Here is a 21,592-nt window from a genome sequence, read left to right on the forward strand (position 1 = left end):
TTCTTCATTTATATTAAACCAGACAATTCCTTTAACTTTAAAATAACTGAATAGAATATATTAATATATTAACTAACCCTAACCCTAACTCTACCTACAGTGATGGAGACAGGGGCAAAAAAAGATATAACTAAGAAATAGCTAAACAGAATTTTTAACAACTTGACGGATGAGGATGGCACATACACTTAGTTATACAGTCATGTACTGCAAGTAAAAATATTAATATTCTAATCTATCCTATTAGAAAGTGATCCTCAGCAATTTACAGCCAGCAACACTGCATCGGGTTAGTGTTGGAGCCTACAGCTGGGCAGGTAAAGGAAGGGCCAGTATGCCAAGAGATGTATCGACCTTATCTCCAGGTAAGGTAATCATTGAACTGACCATAATTTTTATAACTTGGTTTGCTCTAATTGCTGATAAAAATGTGATCAGATTGCACATATAAATGAACAGCTGTTGGCCGATCCGATGGCAATCTAATGTGTACAGGTGGGGGGCATGCAGTGCATGTGAAGGATATGAAACCCAGAAATTGCACTAGACAATATGCATGGGCAACTCTATAGAACAGCACTTGTTGGTAAAATAAATGTTCCTAAATGATGAGGGAAAAAAATAGGTTTTTTTATTCATTATTCAGGATGGCACATCAATTTCCATCTTCTACCAATCAAGTAATGAAGCTTGTATGCCATCCCTAGAATAGAAGGATAATAGCTCTGAGCATTTTAAAACACATTCAGCCTTAGTCCTCTGACTCTTATAATACTGCCCTCTGTGTATATGAATATAACTACTATTATACCGCCCCCTAGGGAAAAGCATATAGCTACTAAAATACTGCACCCTATGTGCAGGAATATAAAAACCCTATTACTGCCCCCTATATACAAGAATACAACTACTATAATACTGTTCTAGGCACAAGAATATAACTACTATAATACTACCCCTTATGTACAAGAATATAACTACTATAATACTGCCCCTATATACAAGAATATAACTACTATAATACTGCCCCTATATACAAGAATATAACTACTGTAATACTGACCACTATGTACAAGAATATAACTACTATAATACTGTCCACTATGTACAAGCATATAACTACTGTAATACTACCTCCTATGTACAAGAGTATAACTGCTATAATATTGTTTCCTATGTACAAGAATATAATTACTATAATACTGCCCCCTATGTACAAGAATATAACTACTATAATACTGCCCCCTATATACAAGAATACAACTACTATAATACTGTTCTAGGCACAAGAATATAACTATTATAATACTGCCCCCTATGTACAAGAATATAACTAATATAATACTGCCCCCTATATACAAGAATATAACTACTATAATACTGTCCACTATGTACAAGCATATAACTACTATATTCCTGATCGTCCTTGGCAGCACAACACATATGGGTTTTAGTCCCCTAATTAAGCAGAGACAGGTTAATTAGCGATAAGCATTAAGCAATTAAGGACTTCCCCCCCTAAGTATGTACCGGTTACCGGGCCCCAGCGTATTTTTTCTTTCTCTCTAGGAATCGGTTCGGAGACAGTTCCCTATCCTACCCAAGGAAAAAGATTAATCCAGGCTGTATACAGGGCTGCGTCTCTGTCCCTCAGCCACGAAGGTGTACCAAGATGGCGGACGTTTCTTGGTACACGGCGACGGGGCGCCTTACCTCACCTGGTGTAACGGCAGCAGGAAGAGGAGGACCGGTCGCCTGCGCTCTCCCGGCATCCGGAAGTGCTGCTCGGCATTACAGAGGCATGGATGGTGGCGGAAGTGATATCATCCCTGGCCCCACCCCCCAGATATAATGCGCAGACGCAGTAGGCATATGATGCCGGTGTTAAGGATCTGCCAGGCACAGCTTCTGTATCCACGCCCATAGGTAATCTCTTCTAGAGGCAGACATCTAGATAGGAGCAGAGACAGACAAACGTATGGTAGGAAAATGTGTATAGCCGACAGCGTAAAAGACACATGAGGACCCATCAAACGTAAACAGCGGTACTAACCTTAGCAAGCAGAGGGCTGTCCAAAGGTAGAGCGCGCCATGTTTTCAAAAAAGACGCCGGCATCATATGCCCGCTGCGTCCGCGTGTCATATCCGTGGGGCGGAGACAGGGATGACATCACTTTCGCCCCATCCATGCTTCTGTAATGCCGAGCAGCACTTCCGGATACCGGGAGAGCGCAGGCGACTGGTCCGGCAACTCGCCTTGGACCTAGGAGATGAGGGATGCATAAGCAGGAAATAATCCTCTTCCTGCTGCCGTTACCCCGGGTGAGGTAAGGCGCCCTGTCGCCGTGTACCAAGGAACGTCCGCCATCTTGGTACACCTTCGTGACTAAGGGACAGAGACGCAACCACTGGCGTAGCTATAGGGGTCGCAGAGGTCGCAATTGCAACTGGGCCCCGAAGCCAGGGGGGCCCACAGCCCCCCGCACCAAATCAATAAAAAGTTACTATAGTAACTCGGGCCGCGGGCCCCTGTTACTATAGTAACATACTTTACTTACCTTCCTGGTTCCGGATCGCAGCGGAGGTCCTGACGTCAAACGCTGTGCGCAGCACATGACGTCACAGCGCTATGCGCCGCGCACAGCATCGAGACGACAGAACTCATTCCGGTCACACTGTGAATCCGTGTCGGCGATTCACAGTGTGGGCGAGTAGTGAAATGAAGGGGAAGCAGCTCTCGTACGAGTGCTGCGGCCCCTTCAAAACAGCTGATTGGCGGGTCCCGGGAGACACATCAGCTATTGATGGCCTATCCTGTGGATAGGCCATCAATGTTTAGGGACTGCACAACCCCTAAGCCTACGATGTAGCAGGCTTAGGGGGCCCATGAGACAGGATCACAGATTGTGTGATCCTGTCTGCTGGGCCCTGTATCTAAGCCAATCACATGGTAGGCTTAGATACATGGCCCATGCGTGATCCTGTCTGCTGGGCCCTGTATGTAAGCCAATCACATGGTAGGCTTTGATACATGGCCCATGTGTGATCCTGTCTGATGGGCCCTGTATATAAGCCTACCACACTGTAGGTTTAGATACAGGGCCCCAGCACACAGTAATCTTAGGGTATGTGCACACACACTAATTACGTCCGTAATTGACAGACGTATTTCGGCCGCAAGTACCGGACTGAACACACTGCAGGGAGCCGGGCTCCTAGCATCATACTTATGTACGATGCTAGGAGTCCCTGCCTCGCTGCAGGACAACTGTCCCGTACTGAAAACATGATTACAGTACGGGACAGTTGTCCTGCAGCGAGGCAGGGACTCCTAGCGTCGTACATAACTATGATGCTAGGAGCCCGGCTCCCTTCACTGTGTTCGGTCCGGTACTTGCGGCCGAAATACGTCCGTCAATTACGGACGTAATTAGTGTGTGTGCACATACCCTTATACTGTATAAGATTACTGTCTGCTGGACCCTGTATCTAAGCCTACGTTGTGGTTGGCTTAGATACAGGGTCCCACAGACCGTATCACACATGGGCCCTGTATCTAAGCCTAACACACGTGTTACTGATCGTTTTTCTTGTGTGTTTTCTTACAGGTTCAGTCGTTGGACTACTTCGATGACAGCTTTTTTTTTATTATCAATAAAATGGTTAATGAGGGTTGTGTGTTTTTTTTTTTTATTTCAATAAAATATTTTTTCTATGTCTTTGTGGTTTTTTTTAAACTATATTATTACCGCCTTAGTAATGGCCGCCGGCTGATTGACAGCATCCATTGCTAAGACGGGGCTTAGTGTTAGCCGATGCAGAGGCTAACACTAACCCCCTTTATTACCCCGGTACCCACCGCCACCAGGGGTGCTGGGAAGAGCCGGGTACGATCCAGTACATGACCATCTGTAGTGATGGTCGGCCACTGGGGTGGCCGCAGGCTGGTATTATCAGGAGGGGAAAGGCCAAAAACAGTTGCCCTTCCCACCCTGGTGATGCTAGGCTGCTGCTGCTTTATTGTATCTGGCTGGTTATGAAAAATGGGGGGGACCCCACGTCATTTAAAAAAAAATAAAAAATAATTGGAAAGAACGCTGTGGGGTCCCCCCCAATTTTCATAACCAGCCAGATACAACACAGCAGTAGCAGGCAGCATTACAAGGGTGGGAAGGGCCACTGTTTTTGGCCTTCCCCAGCCTAATACTACCAGCCAGCGGCCACCCCGGTGCCTGCCCGTCACTACAGATGGTTGGGTACTGGTTCGTACCCGGCTCTTCCCAGTACCCCTGGTGGCGGTGGGTACCGGGGTAATAATGGGGGTTAGTGTAGCCTCTGCACCGGCTAACATTAAACCCCGCCTTAGTAATGGAGGTTGTCAATCAGCCAGCGGCCATTACTAAGGCGGTGATAATAAAGTTTAAAAAGATACAAGCACATAGAAAAAATATTTTATTGAAGTAAAAAAACACAACCCTCATTAACCATTTTATTGAGAATAAAAAAAACGCCGTCATTGAAGTCCTCGTATCCGAAGTCCAATAACCGAACATGTAAAAAAAACACAAACACACAAAAATAATCAGTAACACATAAAGAAGCAAAATTATTATTCTTACCTATCCTGGTTCTAATCCTATCATGTGTGATACTGTCTGCTAAGCCACTGTATCTAATCCTATCATGTGTGGTACTGTCTGCTGAGCCACTGTATCTAATCCTATCATGTGTGATACTGTCTGCTGGGCCACTGTATCTAATCCTATCATGTGTGATACTGCCTTCTGAGCCACTGTATCTAATCCTATCATGTGTGATACTGCCTTCTGAGCCACTGTATCTAATCCTATCATGTGTGATACTGTCTGCTGGGCCCTGTATCTAATCGTATCTTGTGTGATACTGTCTGCTGGGCCCTATATCTAATCCGATCATGTGTGATACTGTCTGCTGAGCCACTGTATCTAATCCTATCATGTGTGATACTGCCTTCTGAGCCACTGTATCTAATCCTATCAAGTGTGGTACTGTCTGCTGAGCCACTGTATCTAATCCTATCCATAGTTTATAGGGTCGTAGTGCTATAGATATGCTGTCTCATATACACACTTTTTTTTGGGCGGACACACATGTATTGGGGCTATTTCCCCTGACATTTAAGCCCTGAGGGTATGTTCACACGGCAGCGTCTGTTCAGGAGAAAACAGCACCGTAGTTTCAGCCGTAATGGCATGTGCAGGCGTCTTTCGCTGCGTCCATTACGGACGTAATTGGAGCTGTTTTTCTATGGAGTCCATGGAAAACGGCTCCATTTACGTCTGAAGAAGTGACAGGCACTTCTTTGACGCGGGCGTCTTTTTTACGCGCCGCCTTTTGACAGCGGCGCGTACAAAAAAATGACTGTCGGCACAGAACATCGTAAGACCCATTCAAATGAATGGGCAGATGTTTGCCAACGCTTTTGAGCCGCATTTTCGGACGTAATTCAATGCTAAAACGCCCGAATTACGTCCGTAAATAGGGTGTGTGAACCCAGCCTTAGTGACGCCCCCGGCTGCTAGTGCTGCATTGTTGGGTCACTTAGGAGACCCAGCGATGCAACTGAAAGCTGCGGACCGTCGGCCATGAGAAGTCTGCGGGGGGAGGGGGGGGCCCAGTAAGAATTTTTGCATCGGGGCCCATGAGCCTTTAGCTACGCCCCTGGACGCAACACTGTATACAACCTGTATTAATCTTTTTCCTTGGGTAGGATAGGGAACTGTCTCCGAGTCGATTCCTAGAGAGAAAGAAAAAATACGTTGGGGCCCGGTTACCGGCACATACTTATGGGGAAGTCCTTAATTGCTTAATGCTTATTGCTAATTAACCTGTCTCTGCTTAATTGTACCTAGGGGACTAAAACCCATATGTGTTGTGCTGCCAAGGACGATCAGGAAATAAGTACTATTTGGGTATGTTCACACGGCCTATTTTCGTCCGTTTTTCGGGCCGTAAACGCCCGAAAAACGGCCGAATAATCGGAAGCAGAACGGACGGGCCGTTTTTGCAAGGCACTACTTGGGACGTTTTTGGAGCCGTTTTTCATTGACTCTATAGAAAACAGCTCCAAAAACGGCCATAAAAAACGCAGCGAAAAACGCAGCGAAAATCATGAGTGGCTTAAAAAACGTCTGAAAATCAGGAGCTGTTTTCGCTTGAAAACAGCTCTGTATTTTCAGAAGTTTTTTGCTAAGAGTGTGAACATTCCCTAAGGGTATATGCACACACAAACTCAAAAACTTCTGAAAATACAGAGCTGTTTTCAAGGGAAAACAGCTCCTGATTTTCAGGCATTTTATTAACAACTCGCGTTTTTCGCTGCGTTTTTTATGGCCCTTTTTGGAGCTGTTTTTCTATAGAGTCAATGAAAAACGGCTCCAAATACGTCCCAAGAAGTGACATGCACTTCTTTGTCGCGGACGTCTTTTTACGTGCCATTTTCGGAAAACAAGGCATAAAAAAATGCCCCATCGGAACAGAAATCAATGGGCAGATGATTGTAGGCAGATGATGTTCTGCTTCCGATTTTACAGCCGTTTTTGGGACGTTTACGGCCCGAAAAACTTCTGAAAACACAACGTGTGAACATACCCTTCTTCTGCCTCCTATATACAAGAATAATGAAAATGTACTTACCTAAATTTTTATTTCCTGGAGTCCGTAGGCAGCACACCACATATGGGTTTCAGTCTCCTAGGTATAATTAAGCAGAGGCAGGTTAACTAGCAATAAGCATTAAGCAATTAAGGACTTCCCCTATAAGTATGTACCGGTGACCTGGCCCAAGCGTATTTTTATGAATCAATAGCCATAAGTTCTGCCAGGGGGGGAAGCTTGTGCTGCCTACGGACTCCAGGGAGAAAAAAATTTAGGTGAGTAAATTTTCGTTTTCCTAGTCGTCCTTGGCAGCACAACACATATGGGACTTGCCCAAGCAATAGCTATATGGGCGGGATAGCAGATGCCATTTGAAGCACTCTTTTGCCAGATAGAGAACCCTCTGATGGCAGTGAGTCGAGCCAGTAGTGCTTGACAAAGGTTGATGTGGATGCCCACGCAGCAGCTCTGCAGATCTGATCCAGGGGAATATGCCAGATTTCTGCCCATGAGGTAGCTGTAGAGTGTGTGGAATGTGCCCTGATCTGCAGAGGAGATTGAAGGTCACTGAGTTGATAGCATTTTTCAATAGTTGACCTAATCCACCTGGCTAGGGTGGCTTTAATTGCTTTTTTTCCCTTATTAGGACCAGCATATTGAAGGAACAGATTTTCTACTTTCCTAAAAGCCTTTGTCCTTTGAATATAGGTGAGAACTGCTCTTCTCACGTCCAGTGTATGCCAGTTTTCCTGATCTTCATCTTGGGGATGATGGAAAAGAACTGGCAATAATATTTCTTGATTTATATTCCTAAAGGAAGGAACTTTAGGCAAGAACGTACGTAGTAGACGACAATCTCCCAGTTCCCTCAAATAGGGTTCTTTCAAGGAGAGGGCCTGCAGCTCGCTTATGCGCCTGGCCGACGTGATTGCCACCTGGAAGAAGGCCTTGAAGAAAATAAATCTGATGGACGACTCTTGCATGGGTTCAAACGGTGGCTTTGTTAGAGCCGACACCACTACTGAAAGGTCCCAGGAAGGCGAGGGTACCTGAGAGACTGGGCTAAGGTTCCTTAAAGCCTTGAAGAAGGTCTTCACCAACTGTTGGTTGGAGAAACGATTTTGCAATTGGGCATTGATTTCCGTGAACTGCACCTTCAGAGTATTTAACTTCAACCCTTTATTGAAGCCCTCCTAAAGAAATTGCAGGATAGTATTCAGAGAGACTGTGTTTGCTGAATTCCTAGAGCACCAGGTGGTGAACTGGATCCAGACTCTATTATATACTTTGATTGTTGAGGGGCGTATGGCTGACAGCAAGGTGTTAACGACTTCAGACGAGAGCCCCATTTCCGTCAGATTCTGCCGGTCAGTCTCCAGGCCGTAAGATGTAGACTGTGAGGGTTTGTGTGATATACCCCTCTCTGGGACAGGAGGTCCGGTGACACCTGCAGTTTCAGGAACCTGCCTTTCAAGAGAGACAACGCTAGGGAGAATCAGGCCCTGCAGGGCCAAAATGGCAGGATTGCAATGGCTTCCGCTCTTTCGTCCCGAACCTTTCTCAATACCCTGGGTATTAAGGGGAGGGGAGGAAAAAGATAGATAAGTTTTTCCCTCTAGCTGACAGACAGGCCATATACTGCTACTGCATGGTGTGTGTGGTACAGAGAACAGAAGCCGAGGACTTTGTTGTTCTCTTCCGATGCCAGCACATCCAGGTCTGGCATTCCCCATGTGGCAGCAAATCTGCTGAAGACCTGAGGGTTTAGACTCCACTCCCCCGGATGGAGGATATTGCGGCTGAGGAAATCTGCAGCGTGGTTCAAGGAGCCCTTGATGTGAACTGCTGAAATTGCTAACGAGTGTTGTTCTGCCCAACTCGTCTGCATTCGGCCAACATTGAGGCACTCCTCGTTCCTCCTTGCTTGTTTATATAAAAAACAGTTGCCAGGTTGCCCGACTGGACCAGGATCTGGATATTTCCCAGATGAGATTGAAAGGACATTAGCGCCAATCTCACTGCTCTGAGTTCCTTCATGTTGGAGGATAGTGACACTTCCTTCTGACTCCATCTGTTCTGAACCCATAGGTGATCTACATGGGCACCCCAGCCCCAGGAGGAGGCATCCGTTGTGAGGACTTTCTGTGGTGGGGGAACAAGGGACATGCTGGACCGGAGAGTGTCCGGGATTAACCACCAGTTGAGGTCTTGAAGGGCGAAGTTGAAGACTTTGAAGAAAGCATCCAGGTTCCTGAATTTTTTCTCCCAAGATCTGAGGATGTCGAGCTTTATTGATCTCATGTGGGCTTTGGCCCAGGGAACCGCATCTATAGATGAGGTCATCAGACCTAGGATTTTCATAGCTCCTCGAACCAATATATTCGGATGGCAAATAAGGTGTTTTTTTGAACCCTGAATTGCCATAATTCTCTCCGGAGACAACTTGACTGTCATCGACCCGGAATTCACCATGAATCCTAAGAATTTCAGATTCTGTGATGGTGAGAGCTCTGACTTTCTGAAGTTCGCAAGGAACCCGTGAAAGTGAAGAAATTCCAATGTGGTTTGGAGATGTTCTTGGAGCAGGAACTTTGATGGCGCTTTTATTAGCCAGTTGTCCAAGTAAGGGACCACACATATCCCCTTCAGTCTCAGCGCTGCGGTTAGGACCACCACAATTTTCGTGAAGACACGAGGTGCCGACGAGATCCCGAAGGGTAGGCAGGTGAACTGGAAGTGTTGTATTCCATCATGCGTCTGGACCGCCAGTCGGAGGAACTTCTTGTGAGCGGCCAGAATAAGGACATGCAAGTATGCGTCCGTAAGGTCGATCGTTGCAAGAACATCGTTCCTCTCCAGAAGGTTCATCACCGACCGGATAGTCTCCATCTTGAAGGTTCTCCTCACCAGATATTGATTGAGGAAGGTCAGGTCTATTACCAGTCTCCAACTGCCATCTGATTTGGGCACCGGGAACACCCTGGAGTAAACTGCTTGCCCTCTTTATGAGACTGGAACATCTTCCAGGGCTGCTTTCTGGAGAAAGACCTGTAGAAGCTGATGGACTATGGGATTGTGATGCCTGTTGAGGACAAAGTGGTCTGGGGGAGCTTTTAGAACTCAGAGTACCCCCTCTTGATGGTTGTCGTCACCCACTCATCAGATGGTGTCACCGACCACCAAAAGGAGAATCTTTGAAGCCTTGCTCCTACTTGTAGGATTGGCTAGACGTCATAAATCGTTTGGGTTTTGGATGGGTTTTTCTTCCGAAAGGAAGGGTTTTTCCGCTTCGTTTTAAACGTGCGCTGATGGTCTGGAACCCTTCTTTTGGACTTTGGGGACCTTCTTTTCTGATCCCAAAAGTAACGCTTGGTATCCCTCCTTTTAGGTTCGGGAAACCTGGCCCCTTTGCCTTCCCCCAAGGAATTCAACATATCCGTAAGTTGGGGACCAAACAGGGATTCTGGCTGGAAAGGGAGGCTACAAAAATTATTTTTGGAGAGATTATCCCTTGACCATAATTTCAGCCAATGAGCCCTTCTGGCCCCATTCGACAAGGCCCTAGATGCATATTTGAAGTTATCCAGCTGGGAGTCACAGAGGAACTCCGAAGCTGACTTCATTACTGGGAGGGACTGGAGAATTTCTGCCCTTGGGACTCCATCCTCTAGATCCGTTGACAGGTGGCTTAGCCAGACCCGGAGTGCTCTAGCCACCGGTACTGAAGACAAGGAGGCTTTGCACGTGTCCACTGCGGAAGTATACACCTTCTTCAGAAAGGAATCCGCCTTGCGATCCATGGGGTCTTTCAGCAGAGCTGATTCATCGGGTGGAAAAACCGCTTTCTTTGACAATTTAAAGAGGCTCATATAAGTGGTCTATCTCCTACATAAGGAGATGGGCGCTGTAATGTAGATGACAGCAGTGCTTTTTATTTAGAAAAACAATCTATTTTTACCACGTTAGGAGCGATTTTAGCTTTATGCTAATTCGTTTCTTAATGCCCAAGTGGGCGTGTTTTTAGTTTAGACCAAGTGGGCGTTGTACAGGGGAGTGTATGACGCTGACCAATCAGAGTCATACACTTCTCCCCATTCATTTAGTCAGCGCATAGTGACACTGCGTTGTTCACTATGTGCCGTCTTATAGTGACATTAACGTTACTGAAGTGTTTAGACAGTGAATAGACATTCCTTCCAGCCAGGACGGGATGTCTATTCACAATCCCGGCACTTCGCTAACGTTTCTGTGGTACCTTCAGCAGAGCAAGCGTAATCTCGCGAGATCACGCTGTAAATGACAGGCTACAGCGAGATTACACTTTGCTCTGCTGTAAGTACCACAGAAACGTTACCGAAGTGTCGGGATTGTGAATAGACATCCCGTCCTGGCTGGAAGGAATGTCTATTCACTGTCTAAACACTTCAGTAACGTTAATGTGTCAGTATAAGACGGCACATAGTTAACAACGCAGTGTCACTATGTGCTGACTAAATGAATGGGGAGAAGTGTATGACGCTGATTGGTCACTGATTGGTCAGCGTCATACACTCCTCTGTACAACGCCCACTTCGTCTAAAGTAAAAACACGCCCACTTGGGCATTAAGAAACAAATTAGCATAAAGCTAAAATCGCTCCTAACGTGGTAAAAATAGATTGTTTTTCTAAATAAAAAGCACTGCTGTCACCTACATTATAGCGCCGATCTCCTTGTATAGGAGATAGGGTACTTATAATGTGGTGACAGAGTCTCTTTAACCACTGGCAAGTCCAGTTTTGGAATATTCTCCCAATCTTTGGAGCCAGTTTTATCCAGTCTGTAGAGGTTTTTGAACCGAGAACCCAGTTCTGACTTCCTCTCAGGCTTATCCCAATCCCGTTTCATCCATTCCGTTAGGACAGGATGGCTGGGAAAATGTTTCCCCTTAGTAATGGGAAAATAAAACAGTCTGTCCTTTTTGGGCTTATGCACAACCTCTTTCCCCATCTCCAATGTATCCTTCACCGATCTGAGGAGATCATGGAGCTTATCCTTACTTAGGATATAATAGTCTTCAGAGTCGTCAGAATCTGAGGTATCGGAGACCACCTCTGAATCTGAACCTCCTGCTTAGGAGGAATCCTCCTGGTATTGAGGAGGTGGAGAGGAAGAGCGTCTGGCCCTTTTAGCATGGTGTGATGATTTTACATCCTAAAAAAACCACAGACAACTGTTGTTTGAACCATTGCATCAATCCCCTAGAATCCTCCCTGGGAGGTGAGGCGACTGGGGTGGAGCATGAGATACACAGATCTGACACAATGTCATCAGGCTGAGACTGGAGGCATTCCCTGCAAAGCCTGTGCCTGGATTTGTGGGTACTTTTCCTACCTGCTTTTCTGGCAGACATCTAGAGAAGAGGCAGAAAGAAACGCATGGTAGGAAAATGTGCATAGCCATCAGCATCAAGACACATCAGGACCCATCAATGTAAAAAGCCTTACTAACCTTAGCAGGCAGAGGGCTGTCCAGAGGCAGAGCGCACCATGTTTGAATGAGACGCCAGTATTATGAGCCCTGCTGCATCAGTGCGTCACATCCGGGGGCAGCGCCCCCATCCATGCCTCTCTAACGCCGAGCAGCACTTCAGGGTATCGGGAGAGCACGGGCGGTCGGTCCGGAATCCACTTCGGACCTAGACGAACGGGGGATGCTCCAACAGGGGGTCCTCCTCCCCTGCTACCGTTACCAGGATCAGATACAAAAATACGCTGGGGCCCAGTTGCCAGTACATACTTATAGGGGAAGTCCTTAATTGTTTAATTGATTAATGCTTATTGCTAATTAACCTGTCTCTGCTTGATTGTACCTAGGGGACTATGACTCATATGTGTTGTGCTGCCAAGGACGATCAGGAAATAACTACTATAATACTGTCCCCTATGTACAAGAATATAACTACTATAATACTGTCCCCTATGTACAAGAATATAACTACTATAATACTGCCTCCTATATACAAGAATATAACTACTATAATACTGTTCCTTTATACAAGAATATAACTACTATAATACTGCCTCCTATATACAAGAATATAACTACTATAATACTGCTCCTATATACAAGAATATAACTACTATAATACTGTCCCCTATGTACAAGAATATAACTACTATAATACTGCCTCCTATATGGCATCTGTATAAAATATGCCCTTCTTGCTAAATGGAACAGAAACCAGGAGAAATAACTTTTGTGCAGATGCCTGAGTGGCCATTGACAACAGAGTTTGGTAGCCATGTCAGGTCCGTATTTCACACCGAATAACCACCTCTGTAAATTGAAAGCTGAAGGCATGCCTGGAGAGAAGTACATCACACAGAAATGTTTGATACAGCTTCCCTCTCATCAGAAAAGAGGAGAACTGAACTTTATTCAGAACAAAGAAACAGACAGAGGAGACACATGCCCCTCCCTCGAGATGTGGGACTTGCTTAAGTCCCATTGGCTCCTCTGCTGTAAGTTTTCCTGTAAATACTTCTGCACACTCCTCTTTGCATTCCAGGGGGCGGTGTCTTCCATAGGCGTGTTATGCAGGCTCTTTGTGCTCCATTAATCCAATCTCTTTGTGTAATATACTGAATATATATTTATATGTAAGGATAATATTTTTCAAACAATATACATGGTAATGATCCCTGACAGCCATATGCCAGAGAAAGTATGGAGATGAGACCTATTTTTGAAGTTGGAAGTCTGCATTAAAGGGAATGTGTCGCCAAATTATTATTATTTTTTTTAAGTAAGTTACTTATTTTTATTATATTTTTTAAGTTTATTTGCTGTATTTTTTTTTTTCTTTCACAAGGTGGAAAGTATTAAAAATTAAATAATAATTTGACATGTTTTCCTATGTTTGCCACCAGAGGGAGCACTTCCCAGAATTACAGCAATGTGAATCAGGCAAAGCAGCCTGACCTACAGCTGCTGTAAATGTGGGAGGGAGACTCACCCCCCCTCCCTATTTTTGGCTACAAGCCAGGAAAAGGTGTCTTCAAATTGCTAAGCATTATCCAGCTCCATTTTGGGAGTGTTTTTGGCAGAAGCTACAGGACACATCAAAAGTCTAAGGGTATGTTCACACGCACTATTTACGGATGTAATTCAGGCGTTTTACGCCAGGAATTACGTCCGAAAATAGTGCTTGAAAGCGTCGGCAAACATCTGCTCATTCATTTGAATGGGTTTTACGATGTACTGTGACGGTCATGTAAAAAGACGCCCGCGTCAAAGAAGTGCATGTCACTTCTTGAGACGTAATTGGAGCCGTTTTTCATTGACTCCATTGAAAAACAGCTCCAATTACGTCCGTAATTGACGCAGCGAAAAACGCGAGTACGAGCAATTACGTCTGAAATTCAGGAGCTGTTTTCGCCTGAAAACAGCTCCGTAATTTCAGGCGTATTGGACGCTGCCGTGTGAACAAACCTTAACAGTTAGTAATATGCCGCTGCTTCTTCATTCCTTGCTCCTACTGTGAATCGCCATGTAGTTACACGGCGATTTACAGTAGGGGCAAGGAAAGATGTTGTTCAGCTGTTTTGAAGGGACAGCGGCGAGCACCGCTGCTCCGTCGAGCGCCCCCCCCCACAAATCCCCCCCAAACATGCAACCGCACCACACACAGACCTCCACAAAAACAAAACACCCCCCCCCCCCGACACCCACCCACACACACCTTACCTGCATGTTTGGGGGGGTTAGTGTGTGTGGGGGGGGGCGCTCAACGGAGCAGCGGTGCTCGCTGTTAATCCTTCAAACCAGCTGATAAGCGGATGTGACGGATAAGCGGCGCAAATGTGCTGATCTTTCATAGCCGCCAATCAGCTGTTTTGAAGGAACAGCGGCGAGCACCGCTGCTCCATCGAGAAGTTGCAAGCACCAATGCTCCTTGCCCCCCCCCCCACAACCACACAAACCCCCCCAAACATGCAAACGCGCCACACACAGAAACCCACACAGACAATCCCCCCTGCGCTGTTTTCAAGGGGAAAAAGACCCTATTTTTCAGACGGTTTTTAAGCAACTAGTGTTTTTTGCGTCGTTTTTTATGGCCGTTTTTGGAGCTGTTTTTCTATTGAGTCAACGATAAACGGCTCCAAAAACGGTTCAAGAAGTGACATGCACCTCTTTTTACAGGGTGTCTTTTTATGCGCCGTTAATGGAAAAAGAGGTGTAAAATAACGCCCTGTCGGAACAGAGCGCCGTATTTCCGATTGATATCAATGGGCAGATGTTTGTAGGCGTTTTGCTTACCATTTTTCAGCCGTTTTGCGGGGCGTTTACGGCCCCAAACAGCTGAAAATAGCTTGTGTGAACATACCCTTCGGCCTAAGAGACACATACACAGATGAAATAAAACATGGCAGCCCCCGGTGAATTAACAAAGTGTTAATAAAAAAAAAGTAAATTTTTTTATTTATTTATTTTTAATTTTATTAAATAAAATCACATAAATTTATTTAAAAAAAAATGATGACACATTTCCTTTTAAAGAGGCTCTGTCACCAGATTATAAGTGCCCTATCTCCTACATAATGTGATCGGCGTTGTAATGTAGATAACAGTGGTCTATCATTTTTGAGCAAGTTATAAGCAATTTTAGATTTATGTGAATTCGTTTCTTAATAGACAACTCGCTAGATCACGCTGTGCTGTCACTTACTCACACATTAACGTTACTGAAGTACCTTGAGAGTGAATAGACATCACCTCCAGCCAGGATACGATGTCTATTCACACTCCCGTCACTTCGGTAATGTTTCTGTGGGACTTACCCACAGCACAGAGTGATCTGGCGAGATCACGCTGTGCTGTGAGTACAGCTGAACACGCATGACAGCACAGCATCATCTCGCGAGATCACTCTGTGCTGTGGGTAAGTCCCACAGAAACGTTACCGAAGTGTCGGGAGTGTGAATAGACATCACATCCTGGCTGGAGGCAATGTCTATTCACTCTCAAGGAACTTCAGTAAAGTTACTAAGGGAGTATGTGACAGCACAACGTGATCTCGCGAGATCACGCTGTACAGTGAAAGAAGCTGGGCTGGAACAATGAGAAGTGTATGATGCTGATTGGTCAGCGTCATATACTTCTCTTTACAATGCCCAGTTGGTAAAAAGTAAAAAAACGCTCAGTTGGGCATTTAGAGACTAATTAGCATAAATCTAAATTTTTTCATAACTTGGTCAAAATTGATAGTTTTTCAAAATAAAAACCACTGTTGTTATCTACATTACAGCACCGATCAGATTATGTAAGCACTTATAATGTGGTGACAAAGTCTCTTTAAGCCAGTCTCCCCCTCCTTACATGGACCACACATCACTGTCGTTGCTGTTCCTGTATATTCTGCATTGGTCTTAATAGCATTTTTGTATCTCCTTGATCTTTTTGTTGGCGGAGAGGGATGGACTTAGGGTATGTTCACACAGAGTTTTTTTACACGTTTTTTTCCAAAAAACAGGCAGCACTCAAAAAGTTATAGCAAAATTAGAAAAGGTGTTTTATTCCATCAATCCAATACAGCAACGTTTCAGCTCTTCAATAGCGGAGCCTTTTTCGGAAAAATATATAACTTGGGAGACTGTGGCCATATCCCTGGTGGGCTTGCACCCTCATTTTTATGAGACCTGGACTGTGCGGTTGACATTTTTTGTGCACCTATATATATATATATATATATATATATATATATATACACACAGTTACTTGGGCTTTAACCCCTTAAAGGGAATGTGTTGCCAGAAAAACATGGTTTTTTTTTAAAAATTAAACATTTAGTGTGTGGGTGATTAAACATTGTTCAAATTTTTTTTATTTTTTTGCACGAGTCCAGGAAATATTATAAATTATTTCTAATTTATAATACTACCCATTTTTGGTCACTAGATGGAGCTGTTCCCAAAATTGCAGCATTGCAACATTGGGTTAAAAGCCCTCGCTCTAGTGAGCTCTCAGCATCCCCCCCTCCTTTATCCTGGCTAGTGCCGGGATAAACGAGGGGTTTGAACGGTGTAACCTCCTACACTGTGTGTCGCCATTTTTTGAGCTAACCCACAGTGTAGTAGGTTTACATACAGTAGTAAACACACACAAACACGAACATACATTGAAATCTCTTACCTGCTCCTGCCGCCGCGGCTCCCTCCGGCCCGTCCGCTCCGTTTGCTGCCGCTGGTGCAAGTGCACAAATCCGGAAGCCGCGACCGGAAGTAGTAATATTACTGTCCGGCCGCGACTTCCGGTCCACAGGAAAATGGCGCCGGACGGCGCCAATTTCGAATAGGACTGTGTGGGAGCGGCGCATGCGCAGTTCCCACACAGACGCCGTACACTGCAGTCAATGGGACGGGAGCCGTTCGCAGTCCCTATGGGACTGTGGCTGCCGTATTCCATGTCTGTATGTGTCGTTAATCGACACACACAGAAATGGAACAAAAAATGGCAGCCCCCATAGGGAAGAAAAAGTGTAAAAATAAGAAAAAGTAAAACACAAACACACAAATGAATATAAACGTTTTTAATAAAGCACTAACATCTTTAACATATAAAAAAATAATTTGTGATGACACTGTTCCTTTAAGGACTGAGCCATTTTTTATTTTTTCATTTTCATTTTTCACTCCCCGTGTGAGGGCTTATTATTTGCGGGAGGAGTTGTAGTTTCTAATGGCACCATATAATGTACTGGGAAACTGAAAAAACATTCTTTGTGGGCTAAAATTTTAAAAAACTGTGATTCCTACATTGTTTTTTTTGTTTTCGTTTTGGTGAAAACGACAACTGAACTTTATTTTGTGGGTCAATACGATTACGGTGATACAACATTTTTATAGGTTTTTTATTATATATTACTACTTTTAAAAAGAAAAAAACAAAGAAATTGTTTGGTTTCACTACATTCCGAGAGCCATAACTTTTTTATTTTTGATTGAGCGGTGTGTGGGGGCTTATTTGTTGCGGGGCGAGCTGTAGTTTTTATTGGTTCCATTTTTTGGTACGTTCAACTTTTTTATCACTTTTTATAAAAAAAAATTTGCAAGCTAAAGTGACCAAAAAAAGCGATTTTGGCGGTTTACATTTTTGGGTTTTTAATTTGTTCACTGTGCGAGTTAAATAATGCTATATTGTAGTAGTTCAGACTTTTATGGACGCAGCGATACAAATTTTGTTTATTTTTTCACATTACTTTAGAGGAAAAGGGGGATTTTTTGAACTTTTAATATTTTTATTTTTTTCACTACTAATAACTTTATTAAACTTTTTTTTTCCCCATTTACTACTCCCCCTAGGGGAGTTAAACCAGCGATCGTTAATGTATTGCAGTATATAGTTATTTTCACAGGCTTCTGTTAAGCCGTGCAAGAGACACGGCTTAACAGAGGCAGACAAACGCCAGCCTTCATTAGGCCCCCAGGCTGCCATGACAACCACTGGCGCCCCCTCTCTATAACGCCTCAGATGCTGCGGTCTCGATTGACCGCAGCATTTGAGGGGTTAAAAGGCCAGGAACAGCGCGATCACTGTTCCCGGCCGTTAGTCTGGGCTGTCAGCTGTAAAACACAGGCGACACCCGCAGGGTATGGAGGGCGCTCAGCCCGTGAGCACCCTCCATACCTCTTTATGACACTTATAACGTGCATGTACGTGATAATGTGTCAAGGGGTTTAAGGGGTTTTCCCAGAATCAACAATTATCACCTATCCACGAGATAGGTGATAAGTATATGATCACTGGGAGAAAAACCGCTGGGACCTCCACCGATCGCACAAAAGCTGGTCCCGAACCTCCCGTTCCTCCTCACTGCACTTTCACAGTGAGGAGGGACTTGAATGGAACATCAACGCTTAAGCTTGACTGCCGCTCCATTAAATGTCCTTCTCACTGTGGTCTCATGATGGGTGGTAGTCCCAGCAATGCCCCATACTGTGGATTGGTGATAAATGTAGATTCTTGGAATACCCCTTAAGGCTATGTTCACACGGGGTATTTTGCAGGAGGAATATCTGCCTCAAAATTCAGTTTGGAAGATTGAGGCAGATATTCCTCTCCCTGCACGCCGATTTTTGCGGCGATTTTCGCGCCGTTTTTCGCCCGCGGCCATTGAGCTCCGCGGGCATAAAACAGAGCGAAATACGCTTTCTCTGCCTCCCATTGAAGTCAATGGGAGGTCAGAGGCGGAAGCGCCCCGAAGATAGGGCATGTCGCTTCTTTTTCCCGCGAGGCAGTTTTACTGCTCACGGGAAAAAGACGCGGACGCCTCACATTGAAATCAATGGGAGGCGTTATCGGGCCGTTTTTGCAGAGTTTTGCGACGCGGTTTCCGCGTCAAAAAACTCGGCAAAATACTCCGTGTGAACATAGCCTTACAGGGCCATTTCTAGCTTTTCTGCTGCCTGAGGCGAAAATTTAAATGGTGCCCCCCAGATTTTGATTGACATCCCCCTGGCTGTTCTACATGACTAGCAGCCTCCTCCAACTCTTGCGGATGCGCCATTGCCTTGTACTTCCCTGGCATGCGCGGTTCATCCAGACAGAATACACCTCAATGCACGCAATGGCGCATCCGAGAAAGTTGGAGGAGACCGGTAGTGATGTGGAACAGCCAGGTGGATGTCAATCAAGCATGGAAAGGTGGGTTTGGAGGGTGGACTATGTGACTCTTCAGGATAGCGGCACCGCCCCATGACCCTTTGATGAGTAATTAGCATATAACGTGTATCATTTTAAAAGTAGATTTTGCTGCATCTGAAAAAACTAAAACTACAAGACAGGTTCCCATTAAATATACAATGAATTGAAAACAATTCTATGTGCCCTGCAATTTTGTTATTATAAATATATTCTATATAATTACAGCATCAGTACCAAGCCCTGACATATACGGCACCTGAACACCGCTCAGTACATATATACAGTACTAAAACTAAGCTCAGTATATAAATACAGCACCAGAACCAAGCTCAGTACACATATACAGCACCAGAACAAAGCTCAGCATATAAATACAGCATCAGAACCAAGCTCAGTACATATATACAGCACCAGCACAAAGCTCAGTACATAAATACAACACCAGAACTAAGCTCAATACATAAATACAGCACCAGAACAAAGCTCAGTACATATATACAGCATCAGAACTAAGATCAATACATAAATACAGCATCAGAACCAAGCTCAGTACATATATACAGCACCCGATCCAAGCTCCGCACATATATACAGCACCAGAACAAAGACCAGTACATAAATACAGCACCAGAACCAAGCTCAGTACTTAAATACAGCACCAGATCCAAGCTCAGTACATATATACAGCACCAGATCCAAGCTCGGCACATATATACAGCACCAGAACTAAGCTCGGTACATAAATACAGCACCAGAACAAAGCTCAGTACATAAATACAACACCAGAACTAAGCTCAATACATAAATACAGCACCAGAACAAAGCTCAGTACATATATACAGCATCAGAACTAAGATCAATACATAAATACAGCATCAGAACCAAGCTCAGTACATATATACAGCACCCGATCCAAGCTCCGCACATATATACAGCACCAGAACAAAGACCAGTACATAAATACAGCACCAGAACCAAGCTCAGTACTTAAATACAGCACCAGATCCAACTCAGTACATATATACAGCAACAGAACAAAGCTCAGCACATATATAGAGCATCAGAACCAATCTCAGTACCTATATACATCACCAGAACAAAGCTCAGTACATATACACAGCTCTAGAACAAAGCTCAGTACATATATACAGCACCAAACACACACAGACCATTTCTGCAGTTTACCGCTCAAATGCCTTCAGCTTCTCACTTTTCAAACATTTCTGCACCTATAAACGAAGATAAAATTCTCATGATGCCACGCACCACACCCCTAAATATAATAGCGCCATACACTGCACCTCTAATTATAATAGCACCATACACTGTCCCTGATTATAATAGCACCATACACTGTGTCCCACACACACAGTGCTCCCTGTAGATAGTGCCCCCATAGAGTCACCTGTAGATAGTGCCCTACATAGATCCCCATGTAGATAGTGCCCTACATAGATCCCCTTGTAGATAGTGCCCGACATATAGCTCTCCCTGTAGATAGTGCCCTATATATAGCCCCTCTGTAGGTAGTGCCCCACATATAGCTCTCCCTGTAGATAGTGCCCTACATATAGCCCCCCTGTATATAGTGCCCCACACATAGCCCCCCCTGTAGATAGTGCCCCACATATAGCCCCCTTGAAAATAGTGCCCCAAATATAGTTCCCCTGTATATAGTGCCTCATATATAGCCCCTTGTATATAGTGCCCCACATATAGCCCCCTGTATATAGTGCCTCACATAGTGCCCCTGTGTATAGTTCCCTACATATAGCCCCCACTGTAGATAGTTCCCTACATATAGACCCCTTTATAGATTGTGCGCAACATATAGCTCCCCCTGTATATAGTGCCTCACATAGCCCCCTGTGTATAGTTCCCTACATATAGCCCCACTGTAGATAGTTCCCCACATATAGCCCCTCTATAGATTGTGCCCAACATATAGCCCTCCCCTCCTGTAGATAATACTACACACACACTTTTTAAAGAAAAAAACAACTTTACACTCTCACCTTGATCCCATTCCTGCGCCGTCCTGTGTCAATGCAGACCTGCTCTTTACTGAGCAGGTCTGCTGGCGCTGAATGATGTAAGCGACACGATGACATCATCACACCGCTTGCGTCGTTGAAAGGCGCTGATTGGCATGGCAGAATGACTTGCCTAGCCAAGCAGCGCCTTTCAACAATGGAAGTGGCGCGCGTCGTTGAAAGGTGCTGATTGGCGGGGCAAGTCATTCTGTCCTGCCAATCCGCGTCATTGTAAGGCGA

General features: G+C 44.8%; 1 protein-coding gene across 1 annotated transcript in view; it reads left to right on the forward strand.

Moving 5' to 3' along the window:
- The window catches only part of LOC142691891 (pikachurin-like), a 121,949-nt gene that overhangs the window by 75,462 nt on the left and 24,895 nt on the right, over positions 1–21,592 (forward strand). Inside the window, exon 5 of the mRNA XM_075847597.1 lies at positions 248–365. Within this exon, the coding sequence (XP_075703712.1) occupies positions 248–365 (118 nt within the window). The remainder of the gene's footprint in view (positions 1–247; positions 366–21,592) is intronic.

Source organism: Rhinoderma darwinii, chromosome 1 (genome assembly GCF_050947455.1).
Source record: "Rhinoderma darwinii isolate aRhiDar2 chromosome 1, aRhiDar2.hap1, whole genome shotgun sequence".
NCBI lineage: Eukaryota > Metazoa > Chordata > Amphibia > Anura > Rhinodermatidae > Rhinoderma > Rhinoderma darwinii.